At 37.4% G+C, this 26,787-nt stretch overlaps 2 protein-coding genes across 2 annotated transcripts; one reads left to right on the top strand and one right to left on the bottom strand.

The window, feature by feature from the left end:
* Positions 1–411: 411 nt before the first annotated feature.
* LOC140136870 (plancitoxin-1-like) lies at positions 412–17,080 on the top strand. Its single transcript, XM_072158472.1, has 8 exons — positions 412–555; positions 1,459–1,636; positions 5,298–5,373; positions 6,386–6,547; positions 7,069–7,266; positions 8,751–8,854; positions 13,331–13,462; positions 15,688–17,080. The coding sequence occupies exons 1-8, from the start codon at positions 413–415 to the stop codon at positions 15,796–15,798; spliced, it is 1,104 nt and encodes a 367-aa protein (XP_072014573.1). The 5' UTR covers position 412; the 3' UTR covers positions 15,799–17,080.
* Positions 17,081–20,794: 3,714 nt separating this feature from the next.
* On the bottom strand, positions 20,795–25,302 carry LOC140136868 (14 kDa phosphohistidine phosphatase-like). Its single transcript, XM_072158471.1, has 3 exons — positions 24,847–25,302; positions 23,500–23,624; positions 20,795–21,112 (listed from the first exon to the last, which is right to left on the bottom strand). Exons 1-3 carry the CDS (start codon positions 24,977–24,979, stop codon positions 21,017–21,019), a joined length of 354 nt encoding a protein of 117 aa, XP_072014572.1. The 5' UTR covers positions 24,980–25,302; the 3' UTR covers positions 20,795–21,016.
* Positions 25,303–26,787: the final 1,485 nt, after the last annotated feature.

The following is a 26,787-nucleotide window of genomic DNA, read 5'->3' as shown; positions in this document are numbered from 1 at the left end:
AGATGACATTCCCATAAAAAATGAAATTTTGGAATTATCAATTTCATGGTATTTGATCAATAAATAACAGTTGAACAATGATAATCCCTATTCAATCCTGCATAAGGCAGGAAACAAATTGGCCCATTACTCGGAATAGCAATTTGGCAAAAGTATCAAGGTATCATTTACAAAATCATCCATATCTTGAAATATTTATATAATTTTGATATCATATAAAGCTTATTGTCTAGTGCTTAAATTTTTATTCAAATCATGAAATGTCAAAAATGCGACTTGTTCCTGGTTTTATCAGAGCGGGTTACATATGGTAATAAGCTATTTGAACCTATTGAAACCAAAACCCCTACATATATTTTATATGTGACATAGTTCCTGTTTCTTGACAAACATTAGCTTGTGATATTACAATATGACATTACACAGGAATAATATGGCGGATACACTGCTGGTATTTACATTGTATTGTATTATAGTAGTTTGGTGTGATGTATCAAATGCAACAGTACAGGGGACAATTCAGTGTCTTGATATGGATAAAAATCCTGTTGATTGGTAAGTCATTATTGATACAAAAAGGGTTACAATTTATTTGGTTTGGACCAAGGAAAATTGAACTGGTATGTGACTATTAATTTATTAAAACATCAATTCATTGCTCTCTGACCGTTCTTTTTAGACCCATTTGTTTCAAAAAGGTGACCACAACAAATAATAGAGCTAAGAAATTAATCTTGAAATGCATTCAAAACAAGTGTGTCGTATCAAAAATGCAAGGAAATTGCTAAACACGGCATTTTATAAAAATCATCTTGAATATCCAAAGGCAGGGCCCATGGAACTGTGGATGCTTGAGTACGCACACTTTTTTGATGCTAAGGAAATAAAAACCATATGGATTCAATTCGGCCATCAGTTTCCAACTTCCTCTCCTCAGAGGGGGCACATCCCCCTCACACACCCTATAGATATGGACTATAAAACAAAAAGTGGTCACTTTGGCTTGTGGACACCACTTTTGATTGAGGAATAATATCAATAATAGTGTAAAAGGTCAGGCCCGTAACCAGAGGGGCTGGGCAGATGCCCACCCCAAACCCCCTTTTTTGACCCCAAAAGTCTCATCTGCCAGCGTATAAGTGAGCGAAAAAAATGAGGTTTTTATGCCTTTTTGGTCAAAAAAGGTCCAAATTTTGAAAAAAAAGTCCACTCTTTCAATATCCACCCCCAAGTCCAAAAAGGTCCACATTTTGAACAAAGTCCACTTTTTCAAAATCAGCCCCCCAAATAAATCCTGGTTACAGGCCTGAAAAAGGTGCACCAAATGGCTTCAATTGGGCCTTAATTTTGACAAATATATTATTTATAAAGCTCTTCATTTCAAGCAGCTCTTGAATTCAGCTCTGCTAGGAGTACACTTCTAGCCACCAACACTTTCTTTTCTCTTTGTTGTGACAGGTTCATAGCATACAAACTTCCCAAGAATGCCAATTTTCTCAGCGGCAAAGGTGCTGATTTTTTGTACATGGATTCTAACAAGCAGATGTTTAAGAAGTCGTCAGTGCCTCTAGACAATGTTAATCAAGCTATTGGCTTCACACTGCAGCAGATATATGGCAGAGATATCAAAAGCCAGGTAAGAATCAGTGCCTCTAGACAATGTTAATCAAGCTATTGGCTTCACACTGCAGCAGATATATGGCAGAGATATCAAAAGCCAGGTAAGAATCAGTGCCTCTAGACAATGTTAATCAGGCTATAGGCTTCACACTGCAGCAGATATATGGCAGGGATATCAAAAGCCAGGTAAGAATCAGTGCCCATAGACAATGTTAATCAAGCTATAGGCTTCACACTGCAGCAGATATATGGCAGGGATATCAAAAGCCAGGTAAGAATCAGTGCCTCTAGACAATGTTAATCAGGCTATCGGCTTCACACTGCAGCAGATATATGGCAGAAATATCAAAAGCCAGGTAAGAATCAGTGCCTCTAGACAATGTTAATCAGGCTATAGGCTTCACACTGCAGCAGATATATGGCAGGGATATCAAAAGCCAGGTAAGAATCAGTGCCCATGGACAATGTTAATCAAGCTATCGGCTTCACACTGCAGCAGATATATGGCAGAGATATCAAAAGCCAGGTAAGAATCAGTGCCTCTAGACAATGTTAATCAGGCTATAGGCTTTACACTGCAGCAGATATGGCAGGGATATCAAAAGCCAGGTAAGAATCAGTAGCTATCAGTGCCCATAGATAATGTTAATCAAGCTATAGGCTGCACACTGCAGCAGATATATGGCAGAGATATCAAAAGCAAGGTAAGAATCAGTGCCTCTAGACAACGTTAATCAGGCTATAGGCTTCACACTGCAGCAGATATATGGCAGAGATATCAAAAGCCAGGTAAGAATCAGTGCCTCTGGACAATGTTAATCAGGCTATCGGCTTCACACTGCAGCAGATATATGATGGCAGAGATATCAAAAGCAAGGTAAGAATCAGTACCTCTAGACAATGTTAATCAGGCTATCGGCTTCACACTGCAGCAGATATATGGCAGGGATATCAAAAGCCAGGTAAGAATCAGTGCCTCTGGACAATGTTAATCAAGCTATAGGCTTCACACTGCAGCAGATATATGGCAGAGATATCAAAAGCAAGGTAAGAATCAGTGCCTCTAGACAATGTTAATCAGGCTATAGGCTTCACACTGCAGCAGATATATGGCAGAGATATCAAAAGCCAGGTAAGAATCAGTGCCTCTAGACAATGTTAATCAGGCTATAGGCTTCACACTGCAGCAGATATATGGCAGGGATATCAAAAGCAAGGTAAGAATCAGTGCCTCTAGACAATGTTAATCAGGCTATAGGCTTCACACTGCAGCAGATATATGGCAGAGATATCAAAAGCCAGGTAAGAATCAGTGCCTCTAGACAATGTTAATCAGGCTATCGGCTTCACACTGCAGCAGATATATGGCAGGGATATCAAAAGCCAGGTAAGAATCAGTGCCTCTAGACAATGTTAATCAGGCTATAGGCTTCACACTGCAGCAGATATATGGCAGAGATATCAAAAGCAAGGTAAGAATCAGTGCCTCTAGACAATGTTAATCAGGTTATAGGCTTCACACTGCAGCAGATATATGGCAGAGATATCAAAAGCCAGGTAAGAATCAGTGCCTCTAGACAATGTTATTCAAGCTATAGGCTTCACACTGCAGCAGATATATGGCAGAGATATCAAAAGCGAGGTAAGAATCAGTGCCTCTAGACAATGTTAATCAAGCTATAGGCTTCACACTGCAGCAGATATATGGCAGGGATATCAAAATCCAGGTAAGAATCAGTGCCTCTGGACAATGTTAATCAGGTTATAGGCTTCACACTGCAGCAGATATATGGCAGAGATATCAAAAGCCAGGTAAGAATCGGTGCCTCTGGACAATGTTAATCAAGCTATAGGCTTCACACTGCAGCAGATATATGGCAGAGATATCAAAAGCCAGGTAAGAATCAGTGCCTCTGGACAATGTTAATCAAGCTATAGGCTTCACACTGCAGCATATATATGGCAGGGATATGAAAAGCCAGGTAAGAATCAGTGCCTCTAGACAGTGTTAATCAGGCTATAGGCTTCACACTGCAGCAGATATATGGCAGAGATATCAAAAGCAAGGTAAGAATCAGTGCCTCTAGACAATGTTAATCAAGCTATAGGCTTCACACTGCAGCATATATATGGCAGGGATATGAAAAGCCAGGTAAGAATCAGTGCCTCTAGACAGTGTTAATCAGGCTATAGTATAGGCTTCACACTGCAGCATATATATGGCAGGGGTATCAAAAGCCAGCATATCAAAACGTTTATAGCTGTGAGAGACCCTTTGCACACTGCGAATCAAGCTATCAGCTTCACACTGCAGCAGATATATGGCAGAGATATCAAAAGCAAGGTAAGAATTCATTCATCATTAATTTCATTATAGTCCCATTAGATTCAAGCAAAATTGTAACAATTCCATTAAACTTTTCCACTAAATGTTATAGTTTTCACTGTCAGATAATGTCCCCTTCTTATTTTAAGCCGAACAAATGAGGTAAATAATATTGCTTTTTAAAGGAAGTGCATGACATGCAATCACAACATTATGTCATATATGTTAGAAAAATAATTATCCAGCATGAATCGCATGGTTTTATTTTAAACAAACTAATATTGACCATAAAAACAGCCAGCTCTCAACACATGATATTCAAAATTCCTGCACCAAAATTGTCTAGAGCAATAGCTAGCAATGACGTCCCAATTATATATACAATGAAGACTGACGACAAATGAACACAAATAACCATGACGTCATGGTGCCAATAAATACTATTCAACAAATGGATAAAGCTAGGGAATGATATTCAAACTAAAACAAAACAAAAGGTCATGTACAGCTCAACTGATCATACTTTTCCTACATTCGACCTTGCATGATTTTTGAGTTGACACAGTCATGAAAATAACTATAGATACTTGACAGACCATTAGTAGCCCAGTTCTGAACCTTTTCATTGATCATTCATAACAATAGGTATCTGATGGATCAGTGAAGATAAGAAGGATTATAATATATCCGTAACCTTGATATTATAGTACATCTCGAGGAAAAAGTGCAATGGACATGTTTTCATTTTATGTTTCAAATATCCCGCGCATGAAAATTGAGTATTTAACCCAAAATGGGAAATGGAACAATTTATTGGAAATCTGTTTAACAGATTTTTTTGACATCTTTTTCTGCACTGTATTATACCTAAATTAAGAAATTTGATAAATATTCAAAGAAAATATAGGTCATCCAAAATTGTGATTTTTACACATTTTGGGGCAAAAAAGGAAAAATAAGCACAAATATCAAAATCTGTTTAACAGCTTCATTCATCAAGTCATAACAAACGGCCTACATGCTTAATTTCTAATAAAATATTGAAATTGTGAAAAATGTAGGTATTTATTGATTTTCATGTTTTTTCTTGCAAATATGCTAATAATATGCAAATTATGAAATTGCAAAATAAAGTTTCTACATAGCATACATCTTTCAAGTGTGATGTTCAAAATGACAGACATCAAAAAGAGATTCGATGAAATGTAAAGGTGTAGTAACAATTTTGGCATGGACTGTCTGGTTAGGCAAAGTACGGTAAGTTGAGCTGTAGTAGAATACATGTGTATGCGTTCCTTGAATAAAATAACATTCAATTTTGTTTTCATATTTGTTTGATTCGATATTGCAGAACTTTGCATATGGCATGTATAATGACCAGCCTCCACCACGTGGCAAATCGGTGTCCAAGGGTGGACACACTAAAGGTATGTACATGTAGGAACACAGAAATTACTTTCAATTCATTTTTTGTTTCACTTTCACTTCTCGTAAGCCAAAATTATAATTCTTGTGAAAGAAAATGTATGACCAAGTTCGTGGTACTTTGGAATGACAAACATTTTGCCATTTCTGTTTCAAAACCCCTACACCCAACACTTATGTGTTCGCGCTTCGAAATTATTCTTTCATACAAGTTCCAGGCATGACGAATTTTATGTGATCCTGCGTAACGCGTATGTAAGCTTCTGTTACTTAAGTTTGCATATATACGCTACTTAAAAAGTGTGGATTCATCACCAATTAACTACTGTTTGCTCCTGTTTCTGGTGCGACTGAGCAGGGAAGCAAAATCGTCACCAGAGTGGCAAAGCAGCAAGCAGCAGGGTGTAGTATGAAACAAGCATAAGATGATTACTAATTAAATGAGATTCTGGCAACAGATCCAAAAGACAGTGGCGTAGCTAGGTCTTGTGGTGCCCCTGGTGGCGCCAAGGATACATAATGACGCCCCCAACTCCTGAAACAATTGCGCATGATAATCTGCACAAATAGGGCCTAGCACTAATTAATTGGGGTTATAATGAAGTTGAATATCAGTATTAAATTAATCTTTCAAATGATGTTGTGCTGAAATGCGCAAAAATTTTGACTTTCACCTAAGGGTGGCGCCCACGTGTTAACACTGCCAAAAGAAATGAAGTACTCACTCGAAATATTTTAGTTCCAATCAGGAACCTTGTTCTCTCTGCAATGACTGTAAGTGGTGCTTCTAGATGTCGGCAGTCCTTGGTGGAGGAGGGGGCATACAAATTGGACAGAATCTTATGACCAGATCATCTAAAAACGGCAACCTACAAAAGTGGCGACGTCATCACAGCCAGAATCTCATTTAATGAATTGACTTTTGAACGATCCAGATGAATCTCATCAATATAGCATAAGATGATATCTAAAGTATGTCCACCCCTTAACCTTTTCCATTGTTATTCTTTACAGGTGTTGTGGCATTAGATTCTAGCACAGGTTTCTGGTTGGTTCATAGTGTTCCAAATTTTACCTTTCCTTATACTCTTCGTTATAAATGGCCAGATAATGCAAGATCGTTTGGACAAACATTCTTGTGTATGTCATTGGGCTATGATCAGTTTGAAGATATCGGTAAGATATGATAAATGTCAATTTTGTTAATTGTTTAATTAGAGATTAATGACTGCACATCAGTTGTTTTGAGGGTATCATGAAAAATGCCTGACAATTAATTGATGCAAAGTGCACCCAGGTGTATATATGGGTACTGGCTGAGCAGATAATTAGGAGGTGTAGCTACCAGGTATCCCCCTACATAACAGCAATACATGGAGGAGTCTGACCTGATTAGTGGTGTCCATAGGTTTTCAAAAGTGGGGGGGGGGGGGGGAGGGGGAACGGGTCTTGATTTCTCTGACTGTTCACAAATTTTCTATTCGCTTCACTCACCGTAATAGCTAAATCCAGAATTTTCACTTGAATGGGTGCATTTCCCACAACTTACCAGCAAAAGTAGGGGGGTGTGGCCCCATGCCCCCCCCCCCTTTGCGCACACCACTGGACCCAATCGCCTATGATAGAGAGCAGGTGGACACTCCGTTCACTGTCTATATACAGGTTCGCCTCCTTTATTTTTTATTTTATTTTGACAGGCAAACAACTGATGTACAACTGCCTTAACACCTATGACTTCCATATGCCAGACTTTACTACCAGTCTTACTAGTCTTCGTGCTGCTATAATAAAGGATCAGTGTATAACAACCCCACCATGGAATAGTACTACTATCCTCACAACAATTGGTGGACAGTCCTTTTATAGTTTTGCTAAATCGGATGGTTTTGATGCAGGTAATCATAATTATCATAATCATGGAATTCTGATTTTTCTGACCCATTTTATGTATGCCCATCCAAAGACCCCCTTAGAGGCATCATCCAATTTTTCATCTACTGTTTTCTATCTTAGATTGAGGCCTACCATTAAAACATTATGTTTCAAAATTTTGCATTGCTTCAGCAGTTTTGCAAAACTGAATATAACAATGCCCAAAAGGATAGTAAACGCATCCCAAAAAGAAAGTATCCAGTTTGATTTTGGTCCATAAGTCAAAGATGTGGTCTTAAATCAAGACCTACTAAAAGTATGTTACAGATGAATTTATTCCACACAGTTTGATACCTCATTTGTCCAAATCGATGCAGAAATAATGACACAGCGATCTTTTAAATGTAGTCACTTCAATTTTTAAAGTTGCAGTAATTCCTATTGATGTTGTTTTCCTGCTTCTCAAGATTCTTCACAAAGGTACACAATAACAGAGACGGTCTAAGGCTGTTTGACTCCATTTCATGTGTTTTATTCAATACAAATACTCTTTTACTCCTTCCTCAATGTTTTCCCGTTCACTCTTCACAGTCCATATCTGGTATGTCCTCCTGCTGCATCAATGATTGCCAGACATCTGCGGCCCATGCTCTCAGCGAGACTTCTGATGCGCCCTGGCCTTGATCTATCGCTGTCCATATTTAGCAGTACCAAATCAGTGGGAATTTACTGCAACTTTTGAAATTGAGGTGATTGCATTCAAAAGGTCATTGTGTCATCAATTCTGCATCGATTTGGACAAATGGGGTATCAAACTCTGCAGAATAAATTGATCTGTAACATACTTTTGGTAGGTCTTGATTTAAGACCACATCTTTGACTTATGGACCAAAATCAAACTGGATACTTTCTTTTTGGGATGCGTTTACATACACTTCCGGTGTGGTTTCCCTCAATCACCTCATTTTTGTTCACACTGTACCATTTAAATGAAAAATATTTAATGTGTTAAATTTCACTGGGAAAATTAGACAAATAATTTCTTCTGATACCAAAATCTCAATTTTGATGAAAATGTGGGATGAGGCTGTCGATCAGGTCAATTAACTTTTAGCATGGTATCACCAAAAGACCTTTTATAAAGTCCCCATTTTTGAAAAAAAAAATCAATGATAATTGTGATGCAAGTTCAAGCCTTGATGCAGGCTTGTTTGTTCTTGTGTGAAATAATTGAGCTCACTTGAAATTTTCCAGGGCAGGGAACTGTTTATTGTCTAGATTACTTGGTTTATTGTGTAGGGTGTGCATTTCTGCTATAGCTGCATGTCCTTAATTGTTGCTGTATGGTTTATATGGTGTGTCTTAGGTCAAAGGAGTCAGTGAATGCCTCTGAGGTGTGCTGATGCTTGTGGGTTTATGCCTCTGCATAGTGCACAATAAATTACACCTCTTTTTTCTTACTTTTTATAATTTTACTCATTAATTAAGTACCTTCTGTTTAATTTAGACCTCTATTCTGATTGGTTGGCACCATATTTTGGCAGTGACCTGTATGTAGAAACTTGGATGAGAGCAGGAAAGTTGCCATCATCCTGTACAGGCCAATACAAGGTAGGTGGATTGAAACACTCTCACTATGGACCACAATGGTCTCATCCCAATGGCATAGTTCAATAACCTCAATTAATCAATCATTGTGCAGAATTTGATGTCAAATTGCAGAGTATGAGTTTTTGTACCCAAATTTTCAAAGGTCATTCAATGAATGTACAAATGTTTTTGGGTTAAAGAACTGTGCCCTGATATTATGAGCATGTTGTGGATCTCAGTGTCTATACCTTGGTGTCCTTGGTTTTGCAAGGAGAGCAATAGAGCAATGGAATATGGAATGGAAACTGAAACATATCGTAATTTTCAAGACTATATATAATTAATCCCATTACTGTAAGTGACACAACAGGAGTAAATGAGACTGATATCAGAAAAAACGGCAAAATTGATATATGTGGTGTGTCACAAAAATTGAACCATATTGCCGGTAGTGAACCAGGGACGGATTTAAGCAGTGGCCCGGTGGCCCGGGGCCAGTGGATTTTGCAACGGGCCAGTAAACTTCCAACAATGCTGGCCCGGCGGGCCACTAGATTTTTGAGCCTGATATAACACTTACGAGACAAGATATCAGTGATGGTCATGTATTTACACAGTTTTCTGCTCTGCCTGTCACTTGAAATTGATAGCTTTATTCAATGATTTTTTTTGTATAATATTTAGGCTATATTCTTATTCTTGCGTTGCTAGCAAGTTGGAAATATACGGCCGTTTTTTACGATGATAGTAGGCCTATGTACTACTTAGCTCTTCCATGCGCTACATAATTATATCTGATGATGATAGCGATACCGCAAATACCGCCTAGTTTCAAACTTTTGGAACTAAAAAAGGCAGAACTACTGACTGAACTTAGTGACTACACTCTCTACATTGAGTACATTCAGTACAAAACAAATTAAAATGTTAAGGTTTGCTTGACTTTAAGGGCTCGCATAGTGATGTTTCCATATATTTTTTGTAGGACCTGAGAGCACATCGGACATATCGAATTGCATTTTGAAAATGAGGAATATCAAATAATTTGGATTTTTTGATATTTGCGATATGATACACATTGTATGATGACAAATGATTAAAAATTGATGTTTTTCCCCAAAAGCACCGACAAAAAAGTTGGGTTTTTTTTGCAGTAGAACATATTGAAAAAGCTGGGCCAGTAAATTATTTGCAGGGCCACTAGATTTGCCATTTCACTGGCCCGGAGGGCTAGTAGAAAACTGAAACCTAAGTCTGTCCCTGTAGTGAACACAGCCTGACGTGTTTTTTTGCGCAGAATGCGCAATGTACGCCAGCGTTTGTGACTGCGTGAGTGATGCGGAAGTGAATCCAACTATGCTAACGCACTTGTGATTGTTAATATTGTATTCAAGGTCGTGCATTCGTGTTGTAGTTTGAAATACTCCATCGTGGTTGGATCGAGTACAGGTGTTGAAAGCTGCGTTTGTTCAATGGAATTCCTATTGTAGAAATATCTGAAGTCACACTACACTTTCTAAATGAATCATTTGGAGGGAACTTTTCTCTATACACCATCATGCACCATTCTAGGGGTATGATGTAGTACATTAATCTTGTAGCCAAGGGCGGATTCAGGACTGCTTACCCCCGGGGTGCTTTAAAAAGAAATCGTAAATGTAAAAAATGTGCGCGAAGCATGCATCGCATCGCACTTGCGCGACGCAGGGGGGGATCTGAGGGGGGAAGTAAGAAACTTTTGCAAAATGAAGACCTAATTGAAGCGATTTGGTGGATCATTTTGTCACTATTAGTGTGTAAAATTTTTGTTTGAAAAAGCCGAAAATTTGTGAAATGACAGGGCGTGAGCCTTTTCGTGGACAAGTTTTTCCTATAATTGTTGTAGGCCTATGAATTGTTTTAAACATAAATTGGCCAATGTTGAAAGCAGACGCTAAAATGGCTACTTGTTTATGCACGCAGGGGGGTGTCTGAGGGGGGATGTGCCCCCCTGAGAAGTAAGAAACTTTTGCAAAATGAAGACCTAATTGAAGCGATTTGGTGGACCATTTTGTCACTATTAGTGTGTAAAATTTTAGTAAAAAAATGCCAAAAATTTGTGAAATAACGGGGAGTGAGCCTTTTCGTGGACAAGTTTTCCCTATAATTGCTGTATCCCTATGAAAAAACATAAATTGGCAAATGTTCAAAGCAGAAGCTAAAATGGCTACTTGTTTATGCACTATGCGGGGGGTCAGAAGTAAGAAATTTTTGCAAAATGAAGACCTAATTGAATCGATTTGGTGGACCATTTTGTCACTACAAGTGTGTAAAATTTTAGTTTGAAAAAAAAAACCGAAAATTTATGAATGACGGCCCGTCCATGAAGCCTTTCATGGACAAGTTTTTCCTATTATTGTCATCTAGTGACTCGGTGACAAAATGTAATAGGCCTTGCATATCGGCGGGCCTGCAGTAATTTTCACAAGCTTTTGGTATGTACAAGGACCCGCCTTCAAGCAATGCCTAAAATAATTGCAAACCTATATAGCCTATAGGGCCTACTTCCGATGGACCCGACTGTGTGGTTTTTAGGCATGGACCTATACTCAATTACGTGCAATTTAACCTTTTCTCTCCTCTTCGCCCTTTTCTTTTTCTCCTTTTTTTTTAATCTCTTTTCCCCTTTCTCTTTTCTTCTCTCATTTCCTCTTTTTTGTGGGAGGAGGGCCCGCTCCCCCTAAACCGTGCCTTCTGTAGGCTAAAGTTAGGGGCCTAGGGTGTTGGAAGGGGGCAGCGTCCCCCGTGCCTAGGGAAATTTTGCATTTCTGAACTCAATTTGCACGATTTGGTGCATACTTTTTCCTTCTTTTCTTTCTTTCTTTTTTTTTTTCTCTCTTTCTTTCTTTTTTTCTTTCTTTTTTTCTCTCTCTCTTTTTTTTTTTTTTTTTTTTTGCGATTCATACCCCGGGGTGCTTGCTCGTAGCTCATGTACATGTACAACATCAGTTCATGATGGCATTTCTTGTAGATGCATTTTGTCGGACTGGGTCAAGAATGTACCCCTTTTGCAAATTTCGCAAACTTACCAATTGAAAAAGTAGCCTTTTTCTTGATTGGGCAAAAATCATAAAATTCATGCTGGAAAATACCCATTTTTTGCAAAGTTTTTCATGACCATGGGTAGGCAACAGCTTGAAAAGTCAGGGGCGGCGCCACAGGGGGGGAAGGGGGGCAATTGCCCCCCCTATGATTTTCAAAAAAGAGGTAAAAGGAAGGAAAAAGAGAAAGAGAAGAAGGAGAGAGAAAAGAGAGGGAGAGAAGAGAGAGGAGGAGAAGAAGAAAAGGAGCCATTCCCTCCTGGCCATGGTTAGAAGGAGGAAACTCCCCTTCGGACATCTTGCCCCTTGTGAAATGCTGACCTCACGCGGTTTTAAACTTGTTGGTTTTTATATTTTGGGCCCATTTTCGCAAATTTTCCCCATAAAAGTCACATGGCTTCTCTTGCCTTTTCTCCCAACTCATAAAGAACCTAGTTTTTTCGCCGCTATACACTCGCTGAATGGGCAATTTTTGTCCTTTTCTAACTGAAAAAGCATAAAAAACCAGGGTTTTTTTTTTGCTCGCTACGCTCGCAAAGTGGAGTTTTGGGCTTTTAGTGATCATAGGGGGCGACTATACCTCCCGTCTACGCTCCTGATTACGGCTTTCAGTTTGAAATATTTCCTACCTTAAGACCCCCCCCTTCATATAATTTTATCGTGCCAATTTATAATAAAAAACCCGCATATCATATACAATGCAACTGACTTAACATAGGCCTACACACTGCTTGCGACCAGAGGCGTAGAGATCCGACCCGGTGTGGGGCATAAATCCCCCAATATTTTGATAGGGTAGATGGTCCATACAATCATTCCCTAATGTTGATGCCTGTATGTGGGTTTCTGACCAAAGTAACCTCATATTTGGCCATTTTAGCCTAAAAAGTGCCAATTTTTCGCGCTTCGCGCGACTTTGTTTAACATTTCCACCATATTTCACTTCGTGCACATTTGTACAATGAACTTATTTTGTTGCCAAAAGGTGCTGGATTTACTAATTGAGTAGGTCCATGCCTAAAACCAGCGGGCTGAAAGTCGGGCCCGTGAATGAAATCCATAAAAATATGCGGTTGGAAAATAAATAAGTAACCCGAAAAAGGTGCATCAAATGGCTTCATTTTGTGCTTTCATTTTTAAAATTTTCAAATTCTGAGGGGGGGGCACATCCCCTCAGACACCCTCTGCGGGCGCAAGAAGCGGGACGGCCGGCGCTGTCGCTACCGCATAACAAATTTCAAAATGGTTTTGCCCCCTAACAAAATACCCTGGCGCCGCCCCTGTGAAAAGTGAACACACTTGGCCAGCTGCATCTAACCTCTATATAGCCATGATCATGATGATAGCTGATGACACGTGTATGTAATATGCATAGGGATAGTGTAATCCAATATCCATTCTTTTCTACTATTTTCAGGTTATGAATGTTGAGATGGTTAAACTACCTGGGGTAATATCCTTCAAATCAACCACAGATCATTCTAAATGGGCTGTCACTCAAAGTTCAAAATATCATCCATGGACTTGCATAGGCGATATAAACAGAGAGGTATGTATCTATTTGTGTACAGGGATGGGGTATACACCTATCCGACTTCGCCATTACTGCGGTGTCCCCGATGTAAAACTGCGGTGTCCCGAGGTCGGGGGTTCTATCCATTATTTATTGTGTGCTATACAGAATTGTACCCGGAATTGTACACAATAGTGATATTCAATACACAATCATGAGTATTGAATTACGAATTAAATCTCCCGCTCTGGTACATCTGTGTTGCCGTCAATAGAGGGCCAAATACAGTAAACGCTTCTCGGATTGGTGTATAGGTGTTCCTCGGCATATAATTATGTGCATACTTGACAACCTGAATTAATTTCAGTTTGCGAATCTGGCAATTTCTAGAGATACTAATTTATTAAATGATACGCTTCACAGCGTCATCATCCCTATATCTTTGTGTCAAAAATTGCCATGATAGTATAGCGAATCCACTCGTTCTTCAACAGCTACGCATGGCGATTTTATTCAAGATAGGCCGGGCGACCCAGGCTAAGCATATCACTTACACGATATGAGATACCGCAGTGTTTCCATTCATACACATTTTTACGATCTGCGCATGCTCAGTACCCCATATGATGTTGCCATTACAAGAAAATTCTCGGGTTTTGTTTTCAATACACTAACTGGAAGTTCAATTCACTCAACTGCGATTGCTGTTTTCTTTCAACACTATGCGCTTATATACTTTATGCAACTAGTAAATTGACTCGAGATCTAGGATTCTCAGTCAGCGTAGATATAAGTACTAGTAATAACCCCTAGGCTAGACTCATAACATTGTGGTTTCATATAGAATGGCATACAGGTGAACAAGACAGTAAACAAGACTCCCAGCAAACACAAAAACGTTTTAAAAACGCTTTTAAATAAGTTATATTTCGCTTTTGGTTTAAGTAAAAACGTTTTAATAACATTAAAATGTCGGGTTATATAAAGGTCATGATAACATTTTAAAATATTTTGTATGAAAACACACTGCAACAATATTTTTTTAATGTTTTCAAAAAATGTTATTTTAAACTATTTTTGCAAACATTTTTGCCAAATATTTTGTCAATACTTAAATAACATGTTAAAATATTTGAACCCAGCAAACACAGAAATATTCTTAAAATGTTCTTTTCAAAACCTTTTAATAACATTTAAATGTCGGGTTATATAAAGGTCATGAAAACGTTTTTAAAACGTTATTGCAAATATTTTGGGCAAACATTTTTCGCAAAATATTTTTTCAACTCCCAAAATAACATTCTGTTTAGAATGTTTTGTATCAAGTTTTCAAGAATGTTTTTGGAATGTTATTAAAACGTTTTTATACCCTTTATATAACCCGACATTTAAACGTTTTCTGTAAAACATTTTTGTTTGCTGAGCAGTAGATTATCCAAAAATGTTTTTTAAGGTTATGAAAACGTTTTATACTCTTAATATACCCTTTATATAACCCGACATTTAAACGTTTTCTGACAACCTTTTATAACCTTTTACTTAATGATGTCGAAAACGTTTTGTGTTTGCTGGGCTGGCACATTAAACAAGATTTCATTAAATCAGATTTCATATAGGTTGTACACAAACAAAATTAATATTTTTGTGATCCTTATGACCAGACTGATAATTTGATATGCTTTTGAGTAAAATCGGAGCATGTTTTATTTTTGACCCCTGTATAACCCTATATGGTTCATTTCAAGGCTCATAGACTCACAATAATAGTTTTTTTGATCCAAAGTCCAAATTAGTACAGATACCTACAATCCCGGTCATAATTGTTAGAACACTTTGACATGAGTACTTCAAATATGCCCCCCATTCCCCCGACCAATGTTGGTAGCTGTTTTTTGGGCATGCATCCCTAGTGACATCCAACATTGATTGGTGGGGAAGGGGGAGGGCTGTAGTAGTAGGAAACAGTTCAGACTTTTAATACATCAAAGAAAGCTAAATTTCAGTATGTATAACTAAAATACAGGTTAAAGCAATCCTACTTTTACACAAGTCTTCTAACTACTTATGACCGGGATGGATTGTAGGTTACCAACTTTAAACCACATATTTGAGATTTTCCTCCAGTTTTTCTTATGTGCAAGTGTCTTATTTCTTCTTTGTAGTACCAGAAGTGCAGAAATTAAATTTCAACATCAATATCCTCACTTAAATGAGATATATAGGTATATATTTTTAATTTCTCTCCACTTGTTTCAATATAGGAAAGCCAACGCCATAGAGCAGGAGGGACAGTATGTATGGTTCACCATCAAGTCTGGAAAGTTTTCTCTTCAGCTGTGGATAAATATAAGAGTTGTCCAACAAAGAAGTGATAAATTGAGAGCTGATGAAGACATTTTGGTCTGATTTCTCAAAGCTTGGCTAGTAGTCAGAGGCTTCCAAAGGCAGTAGGCTAGCCCTACCAATGTGGATCCATTTTATTGATTTATCTTTCTAGATGATGTCATGGTTGTTTGATGGTCTCATTTATTAGTTTATTAGTATAACCAAATTTTGGGCTCAAACAGCTAAAAGTCATATCGTGCTAATGTATACAGATGATTTTGAGTCGTTCTCAACTTTAATTTCCCCTCTTTTACAAAATTATTCACTTTTATAGTATTTTTTAAAGCTTTTTCGGATATAAAATGAATCTATTAATGACAAAATTGGTGGAGCTATTTAGTTACTGGAAATTACCCTTTCAAGCTTTTAATATAAATAATTCCTTTTATTGTTTGATAAAATGTGTTAAAAAATTTCCTTGTTGCTTGTTTCACCTATTCCAGCTGTTTTAATGGCGGTATTAGTCACCTAACCCTTGGAAATAAAAAATATGATTTAGGATAAATAGCGTCATCTATAGTTTGCATTTAGTTAATAATGAAGCCAATTCTATATACATCAAACAGCCGTGATGTACAATGTGAAATTGTAAGCACTGGTATATAGGACTAATTGAGATTAAGCCCGATGGCTCAGGAAGCATAACAACTAGCCATGCTTTGAGAAACAGGCCCTTTGTGACCCGATCAAGCAAAATGAGATCATTTAACATTCAAATCCTTATGAACTCTATCGTTGATTCTTAAACACTTGAGAATGTTCTTGCAATCTTATTGGTTTTTACTCTTGTTATATGACACAATATCACACACCTTAGCGCGTGTGTGTCGATGCGATACTCGTACGGGCTATTTGAACCAATCGGAGGTGCATAGCAACGACGGGACTGATAGATTCTCAGCCCCAGGTAATTCCTTGTAAAATGTAGGATTTAATTTGATCAAAATTTGGTATGCTAATGATTAAAATATTTATTTGAATAAGTGTTTAAGAATGAGAATAAAGGTATTGTTTTTAGCAGCTGTCGTATCTATCGCCTCATATAACACCCAACATCATTATTTTTAGCGTAAAACAACCCGGCTTTGCCTTGTTGTTTTACTTAAGGGGGTACTACACCCCTGTGGTAAATTTGTGACTATTTTTGCATTTTTCTCAAAAAATAATAACACGCTGGTTACAAAAGTTATGTATGTTATTGGGGCAAGGAATCCAATTACTACACTGAAATTTCAGTGACTCAAGACAAGCGGTTCAGTATATGACAGGAAATGAGGTACATCCTTGCGGTACCTTATTTCTTATCATAAATAACGAACCGCTTGTCTTGGGTCACTGAAATCCCAGTGAAGTAACTGGATTCCTTGCCCCTATAATATACATAACTTTTGTTACCACTGTGTTATTAGTTTTTGAGAAAATGCAAAATGGGCACAATTTATCGAGGGTGTAGTACCCCTTAAAATCATGATGTCGCCGTGTTATATGAGACGATAGATGCACTCTAGCTGCTAAAAACAATACCTTAAGTAAAATATACAATGTTTCAACTATAACTGGACTCAGTTTCTTGTGTCAGTTTGATGTCATTTTAGGCCAAAAAAAAAAGAAGGTTCGTCTCAAAGCTTGCGCGCGCGTTTGTAAAATCCCACGATTTGACAAAAAACAAATGCGGAAATTTTTTTATTTAAAAAAAATGTTTTTTTAGTTTTTTCCAGAAAAATCGGTGTAAAATCAGACTTTTTCTCAAAATACCATAAAAAAAAGTCGGGAATAAAAAAAATTAAAAAAATCACATTTTGCATTTGTTTTTAAATTTCTCGTGAGCTTTGAGACGAATTTTTTTTTTTTTTGGCCTTACATCATATCACTATGAATTTGACAGACAGTCAAATCCATATTTGTCTTTTAGTAAATTCATGTTACGCATGAATTATTTTTGAATTAGTGAACAAAGGATCAAAGCTTTAAATAATAGAGGGCGGCATATTTTTTTAATGGTGATCAATGGCAGGGGGGGCCGCCAAGATTGGCTGAATTTTGCGTTGTCATTGGTTTTACACGTAAACACAAAAATGTCTCAAATTATTCCAAAACTGTACGTATGTTATTAAGCACTATTTTATCAGTCTAAATCCGTTGAGGTTCTCCAGTGAACCTCATTGTAAGTACTGTTTTTTGAATGTTTTGTATGAATAACGCACGGTATGTTTATGATATATACCTAAAATTTCCCCATTGTGTATCACGGTTCGCTTGGTCTAATGGTAACGGGTCTCGCCTGCGGTGCATAGGGTCCCGAGATCGAGTCCCGCTCACTCCCGGCTATAATTTTTTTTTTCTTCACATTTATTTTGAATCCAAAAATATTTATTTTTATGTGAAAATTTATACATTCACTGAGAAATATATTTTGTGCATTTTTTTTCTGTAACGGGGCCAATAGAGCTAAAACACAACTTGGCTCGGGGCGTCCAATGTCCAGGTAGTGTTGCCATCATATTGTCTGTTTTGTTTACGATATTGGCTGTTGCCACAGTGAATAATGTAGTCCACCATCGTCTGATCAATGGGTAAGCAAAAGAGGGTGGCTTACAGGGTTATCGAATTGGTGCTGCGGTTGTTCCCTCGCAACTGAGGCCCCAGGTTCAAGCCCTGTGTCAATCATGCTAATTCAAAGATGCGTAACAAGACTTTACCAAAAGACTAATATGGATTCGGCTCTCTATTGAATTTATAACAAGACAGTACAGCCAGCGATTTCCATAGAGGTAGAGGTGGTTGTGTAGTTTGGCGTGCTAGGCTAATGGTTGGAACTTGGAAGGTTGTAAGATCACAAGCTTTCTCATTTCTCCTCTATCCCACTCATTGTGGCCCTAAAGGTGCAGACACCACAGTGGGTGTATGATGTGCCATTTTCCTTCTTGTTTGTTCATTTTGGATAATTTGGAAAGATGCCATTGATGCTCACATATTTTGAAATCATTTCAGATATAAGTTAAAGGTCAGAGGGACTCACTTGACAGCACCCCCTCCCACTTAACCCCATCAAAATGCAGATATTTTGGTATCAGAATCATAAAAGCTTATATTTTATCATAATTCCAGTGAAAATTTAAGGCCTGAAATATTTTTTGTTTAGGCGATATGAACAAAAAAATGATAGTTTGGTGGTATATATCCCATCCTGGAAGTCAAGAACTGTTCTATAGGCTACTGTGATACACATTTTTGTGATTAGTAATTTTTTAGATGCTAACAAAATCAAATATTAAACCAGAAATTCAAAATAATAATAATACACACATTATTTATTAAGTGCAAAAAAACCAAAACAAACAAACACGTATCTCAAAGCACTGTACAAATGAAGAACAATAATTTTTACATGATTTTTTATCTAAAAAAAATACAAGCAAAATATGATTTAACAAGCACAGCAAATGCCTCTTGATATAGGCCTATGGTAGAAAAATGCATCAATTTCAAAACATTGATGTAATAAGCCATAGGAGATGTTAAAATAATAACATTTTATAGTGCTTTCTCATTCTTAGTTTAATATGCTAACTTTGATCAATTCCTTCCATTTCATGGAAAATTACCAGTATGGTTAGAAAATCCTTTTAGTACTACAGTAAGCCAAAAATTAAGGTACCAGTTATGTTCACCCCTGCTTAGGCAAAAAAAAATGTTTGGTTGCCCTCAGCGACTGACCCAAAAAATTAGAAATCTTGGGTCAGGGTTTTTTTTTTCAATCACTTTTTTTTAGAAGAAACCTTAAATTTGGACAGTATCAAGGACATATTATACTTGTTATTCACTCATTTTATTTATTAAATGCATATTTGATTAAAAACAGGCAGTATTTCCATTTAAATTCACTCCAAAATCGCACAATTTTTGATCAAGCATTTGTCAATGCTTGCCTTTTCAAAATGGAGGAAAAATGAAGGAAGAGCCCATGAAAAAAAAAAAAAAGGATCAACCTACCGACCCTCCAAATTTTTGTCTTGGAAGGGCAACCAAACATAAATGTTTTTGGCCTTATCCTAAACAAAGACAGATATGTCATAATTGGAACCAGTAGTCAATAGCTGTGACTTTTAGCTCGAATTTAAGACCCCATTCGTTGAAATCGTTCAAGAAATAAAGGCACGATATCCAAAAACCCAAGGAAGATGCCAATTTAAAAGTTGCAGTTTTCGCCACTGCAAGCTCTATTGATTTGTACACAAAGCGTTCTTGAACAAGAGAACTAAACACCATTGATTAGCACGTTAAAACTAGCATCGTGCTTTTATTGATTCGAATACAAAATTGCAACCTTTGATTTTGTTTCTTCCTTAGGTTTTAGATCACAGTTTCTTTAATTCTCAACCAATTGACATGTTTTTCTTTATTTAGGATATACAGTTGGTAATAAGTCTGTATGGTAAATTTTAATTAACTTAAAGCACAGAGAGAAATTGATTTGACATTTTGGTATCCTTTAAGCCTTTGTGCGGGTTGACCTGATATTTGACATCACACCGATGTGTACGTCATTAAGCGAACATTGTTACTGCGCATTTTAAAACTGTGAAGTGTGCAGTAGCAATGTGCGCATCAACGTGACAGCATCACAGATCTAACCGCAATGGCTTATAGAATTTACCGAAAAGGCCGATTACTCTAAGACTTGTAGAGTAAAAGAACAAAAAATGGTAGCTTTGGAAGCCACTCAAACCAGTGGTGTAGTCACATATTTTATATCTTGCCACCAATAATGTTATTTGCTTTTTGAAAAGCATGCGCAAGTGACTTACGTGTATAACATAGGGTCCAGGGACCTCCTTAAGGATCCTGCTTACCGGAGAACCTCAGAAGAAAGAACTTGCAACTTGATTGAAGATCATACCACAGACAGACCCTTGCATATTTCATACGTATAACAGCCATTTTCAGTATTTCTAAATATTATTTTACACCCAACTGTACCATGAAACGCATACATAATGTTGCTAAATATTACTTAAAATATGCCATCAGGCATATTAGCAGGATATACTTCTGTTTGAGGGATGTGCCTGTACACTCCTGGAGTATGTCTTTGGATTTGAGCTGTTTGCTTGGTATCGTATTATTATTTTCACAACATAACAAGGATGCATCCACATGTTCTTCTTTCACGCTGAAGTACTGCTCATACTGTCCAATGTCATTTCAATAGCCCTCATCTGAAAAGGTTATCTTCGTATAAGTTGGGTACCAAGCCTTCAATTTTTCTACTGTTATTTCATGATTTGCCTTCCCAAATCCCTGCAAAATTAACAATGAGAAAGTATTTGTTTAGAAAGTACAGGTAACAAGATTGATGTTTCAAAATTAAAATGTTACAATACATGTATGATACCGGTATATGATCATGTTGGGATGATAATGGGACCCATTTGCTAATTATCAACTTGCACGGTTGGCATGGTCAGTTAGTCCTTGGTTTCCCATCTCTTCCTGTCTTTCCCTCTCTCTGCCTCTACCCTCTCTTTCTCTCCTGTCTCTTGTCCTCCGTATCTGTATATTATAATATGTATAACACTTTCTCATGCAAATTACTCAAAATAAGGTTGCTCGTTACATCTTGAAACATTCTCCCAGAGATCACATTGGGCAACATGAGCTAAACCTTGTGAATCTCTTGAATATTTGTGACAGAGTTAAACAGCTGAGGCTTAACCATGTCTGTTAGTTAACATCTACCATTGTCAAGGTGCACTTTATCTTAATCAGAATTTCACTAGAACATCAAGTGCTCACTCTTATGGAACCAGATGAAGTAAATCCAATTTCACTGTTCTTAGGGTAAAAGGTATTGCATCAAACATATTCTACTACAAAGCCATTTTGGACTGGAATGAACTCCCATCAAACATCAAGGGATTGCTTACCAAGTCTGCATTTAAACAAAGTGTCAAACAACATCTGGCCAGCAACTCTCTCAGTCAAGAGATGTCTGATTTCACTGTGTAGGCATTTTTTTGTTTCCCTTTTGTTCTCTCATCTTTTCTTGGGACCCCATCAGAAATAAGCTTGCCTTTTCTGCGGGCTTAATGGGTTATCCCGGCTTGTCATTTTTTTTTGTCCATGTGTCCGAATCCTAAATGGCTTTGTGGCTGATTAATTTCAGCTTTAAATAATTTGTCACATTGATGTACTTTGAAATGATTTTTCTGTCTCTAATTTGTTTTCGTATTCTAATGATCTTGCCAAATAAAAAACAAACAAACAAACTCCCACTCCCACTCCCATTCTGGTAATTTTAATTCTTTTTAATGCATTTCTATTTTTTAAATTTGTATATTTATGTACTTTGTTAATGTTTTTAGATGCACCATCATATATATGGGTGCTACTGCTGTAAATAAAAACAAAACGAAAAATAAAGTAAGCTATTTTTCAGATGATTCATTTCAATAATTATGGCCGTTAACCCTTGAGAGACCGGATCAGGGCCGTAGCAAGGTTGAAAAATGTGGGGCGGCCATCATAAATGTGGAGCGGCCAAAATACAAATATATGCCCAAATTGAAATAAAGATATAAAGAAAAACATAACACATTTCTCAAAAAGTGGGGTGGCCATGGCATCCCCTGCCGCCCTGCTTGCTACGGCCCTAGACTGTATAGTTTTCATGGAAAGTAACAATAAACATTATATGTGCAATTATTTCAATATTACTGTCTGTTTTATTTTAAAATTATGTTACATGTTTAGTGGTTAAAAATGATTATATACTTAGTTCTCTGGGTTAATAGGATGAACAAATTTGAATCTTTCCCCAGAGTAGGCCAGTGCACATAACCGTTGAAAAAAACCCCAAAAACCAATGCATCCGTCCGGATTCTAACCAACGACCTTCGTATTACCAGCACGATGCTCTAACCAACTGAGCTAAAGAGGCACGTTGGAGAATAGATATAAATCTATAAGTATTAGGTTCAAATCCCGGGGTTCAAATGATGTTCGTCGCATATTTATAACAAATACACAAAGTCACAAAAGTTTGAAAATTATTATACTTAGTTCTCTGGGTTAATAGGATGAACAAATTTTAATCTTTCCCCAGAGTAGGCCAGTGCACATAAACATTGAAAAACAAACAAACAGTGCATCTGGCCAGATTCGAACCATTGAAAAAAACTGCACTGGCCAGCTGGCATACACTGGGGAAAGATTAAAATTTGTTCATCATATTAACCTTGAGAACCAAGTATAATAATTTTCATACTTCACAAACAATTCTAAATGTGTTATGTGGTGTCAAAGCAAAATTATAAAAACCATTGGAGTGTGACCCCAATGTTGTTTTTCAATTTTGCTAACAATCTATTTTGAACGGACTGTGAGCCTTGTACTTTTGTAGTTTCATTAGCCTGTCCGCATGTAGCGTGTCCTATACTGCCTGCCATCATCATCTTCTTTGTCTCCGTCCCCTGGACACTTAAGTTGAGCCCCTAACATGCCCCCTGCCCCCCGGAAAAAAAAAGACAACCATAAATTCCCCTGCCTCCTATATGACCATGTTCATAGAAAAAGTATGTGCAAAAGTGACGAAGTTAGTAGCTAAGCACTGCCTGCCTCCTATATGACCATAAAGTATGTGCAAAAGTGACGAAGTTAGTACTCATGTAGAAAACAATAGTGCTTACCATAGAATAACCATAAACAAATAGTGTTTGCTCATTTTTGTTGTGTTCTATTCTGCCACCACCAACGCATTCACAGTTGAAAGATTTAGGCTCTAATTCACTACAGACTTGATCGTATATGTCAGCTGCAAACAGGAAAGAAAAAATACACATTCTATGCATTAAATGTTTTATATATTCTCTAGAGACGAAAATGTTCGGAACTTGGGGGTGTTATTTTGATCGTCAAATGACAATGACTTCAGACATCAGCTCACTTTGTTCAAGTTTGAATTGCCAGCTTCGCAATATAGTCTTTTAGATGCTTCTTGGATGTTGACACATGCCACCTTGTTGTTAGAAGTCTTATCCTGTCTCGCATTGACTATGGAAGTGCGATTCAAAGGTTGCAAAGAATCGCAGCCAAACTCATTTGCTGCATCTGGAAACATATTGGCTATTTACCTCCTCAAATCCAAATTCAGAATTACTGTATTTGACCTAATTAGTCCCCTAGAGCTCCGCAAAATGTATCCTATGGCATTTTCCCCATATTGCCCCTTTATCAAAGAACTCGTACAGCTAATTAGCATTAAATATAAAATTACCAACAAAATGGTCTGGCTAACTGGCTTAGATAACTGAGATGACTTTGACCTGCAGGTACAATGGATTTATTACTGTGTATGCATCTGAAAAGTAATTCTTAATTCACATTTTCATATTGTGTTTATTTTATAGATAAACTAGCTAAATTATTGCTAACCGTCCAATGTGTATTATTTTGCACAAGGTCCTGCGCACTTTAAGCGTACGGTACATATATGAAGGTACATGTAGTTTTGAGGAATAACACAGGATGTTTTGAGTTTTATTTCAACTGGTGGTGTAGGAAGGTGAGTGAATTCGTGAATGAGGCCGGGGAATGAGGTTTTCTTGTTTCAACGATCCGATAGTAGGATACAAAACGTAGCCTCGTAGGCTAAAAATGTCTAATGACGTCATTCATTCGCCATGTTGACATGAACACATTAGCTGCTATGAGGTCAGTGTCGTTTAATTCGTTACCTAAATTCCTTTCAGGATATTCTGATTTCACTTATTTATAATGTGTACGAACGTGCTCCATCATTCAAACTCAAAAGTATGAATGCAAGGTGTTATTGCTGACAAAAAACATTGTTGCAATGTCATTAAAAACAGGTATGCACTACAGACGTTATTTCGCTGAAACGTGATACAGGCTAGTATAGTATTAAGGCAGTGTGATACTTGATGTTGCACGCTTATTTTTTTATATGTACGAGTTAACGCTTAAGCCTTAAAAAGATTATAGTCATTGACATTAATAAGCAGCTGTTTTCTTACCATGATATCCAGCCCATTTGTAGCCTCGTACTATCGACTTCTTCTGACCTCCCTTCTCAACCTCGATCAGTATATACTTAAATTTTCCGCTAGGATCTATATCTACATCAGCAACGGAATCTAGGGAAGCCATTTTATAGTTTTTTGATGTTGTATGCACAAGTCTTAAAGCAGAAGGAACACAGGGAAGCTTATCTCTGATCCTGTGTTGTTTTTGTGCACAGCTGCCGAATTCTGCAGTACAACGATTTAATTTTAATATTAGGGCTTGTGTTTCCCGGAGTATTGGAGCAAAGAAAAGAACATACACAGCAACGCAAAAGAAAAATAGTCTGAAATATATTCGGTTTCCTCTGAAGCTTTGGTATCACAGAGAAAGGTTTAGAAATTAAAGAAAATTGAGAAAACATTGGCGACCGATTTCGACCTTTTTGTCGTCTGCTAACCGGAAGTGTTTCTAGGGCGAGAATAAAATAATCTTCACAAAGTTTCTTGTAATCAAGTAATTAACAAATAAGTTGCTTTATATAAACTGGTAATATGTTTTAATACTTAAAATTTTAATTAAAGTATAAAGACACACATTTAGGAAGCTATTTACAATTAATTTTCTCTAAAAATTTACCCATAATGCATCGCAATTAAAAGTGCCAGCATGTCACCTAGATCGAGTTAATAACAGCTCGTCATTTGTCAACAAAATTGAGTGAAATGTATACGTTTTTGGACATTTGGTGAGTATAATAAGCATGATCAGGCGTAATATGAATAGGGAAGAATACATCATAAGGCTTTTCCCATTGAGGAAGCACTCAACTACTGCAGAAAATTAACATAGCTTTCGACAGCTAGTACACGATCCCCACAAATGCCAAATCGCAATCGTATAAATATTAAATCATGAAATAAAGCGCAGTGAAGTCCCCGGGAGTGAAGCATATCGCATATTTCAAACTACAAGGCGAAAGCACTACAATAATTAAAATAGTATTAAACCAATCACGAATGCGGTGACATGTTGGGATTCACTTCTGCATTACATGATTACGCATGCACAGACCACAGTCGCACTATTTAATATATAGTAGAAATTAATTCCAATTGAATGAACGCAGCTTTCAATAGTGTGACGTTTTTTGCATACACTGCGCGATATACGCCAGCGTGTGCGTGAGACTGTGCGTGAGTAACAGGGAAGTGAATCCAACCTGCAACCATACCAATGCATTCGTGATTGGTTAGCATTGTATCCAAGGACGTGAGTTAGCGTTGTAGTTTGCGCGCGTATATGATCGCGGTTTCATTTGTTTGATAGAGTACAGCTGTTGAAAGCTGTGTTCATTCAATTGGAATTCCTACTATAGTTCCAATAATTGGAAACTGCACGGCTCCGACCGTGAGTTCCAAGGAGCTACGTGTATGTGAATGTGGCGCCGCGATTTAGCGTGCATTCATCACTGTATTCACATGTACATAGTCGTGGAGTGGACTTTTCGCTGCTCATAAAAATCACTCAAAAATCATCTTTTTGAATATTTCTTTGGACAAAAGCTGTACTTTTTGTTGGTGGCACACTCGCTCTGAATGCAAGTTATCAGAAAAAGAACATACCAAATCAGCAATTTCTGATCATGATATTGCCCGGGTCAACCACATAATTAATTGGGACAATTCAAAGATCATTGGGGGGAACACAAGAAGAAGTTTGAGAAGCCATGGAGATAAGAAGAAGGGGGAGCAAGACCTTAAACAGAGAGGAGGGCACATATTTCCTTTGCCAAGTATATGACCCTTTAAAAAAAGACTGGAAATGAGTCTAAACATCACCGGAAACCCATCTCCCGGGAAAGTGGATCAATTGACCATATCAGTCATACCTGATGAAGTCCTCCAATGTGAAGGACGAAATATTGTAGTTTTTGTCAAGCTGGTTTTGTCAAG

The sequence above is a fragment of the Amphiura filiformis genome, chromosome 17 (genome assembly GCF_039555335.1).
Source record: "Amphiura filiformis chromosome 17, Afil_fr2py, whole genome shotgun sequence".
NCBI classification, from domain to species: Eukaryota; Metazoa; Echinodermata; class Ophiuroidea; order Amphilepidida; family Amphiuridae; genus Amphiura; species Amphiura filiformis.
Note: the sequence above shows the minus strand (reverse complement) of the source record. Positions and strands in the feature narration are given on the sequence as shown.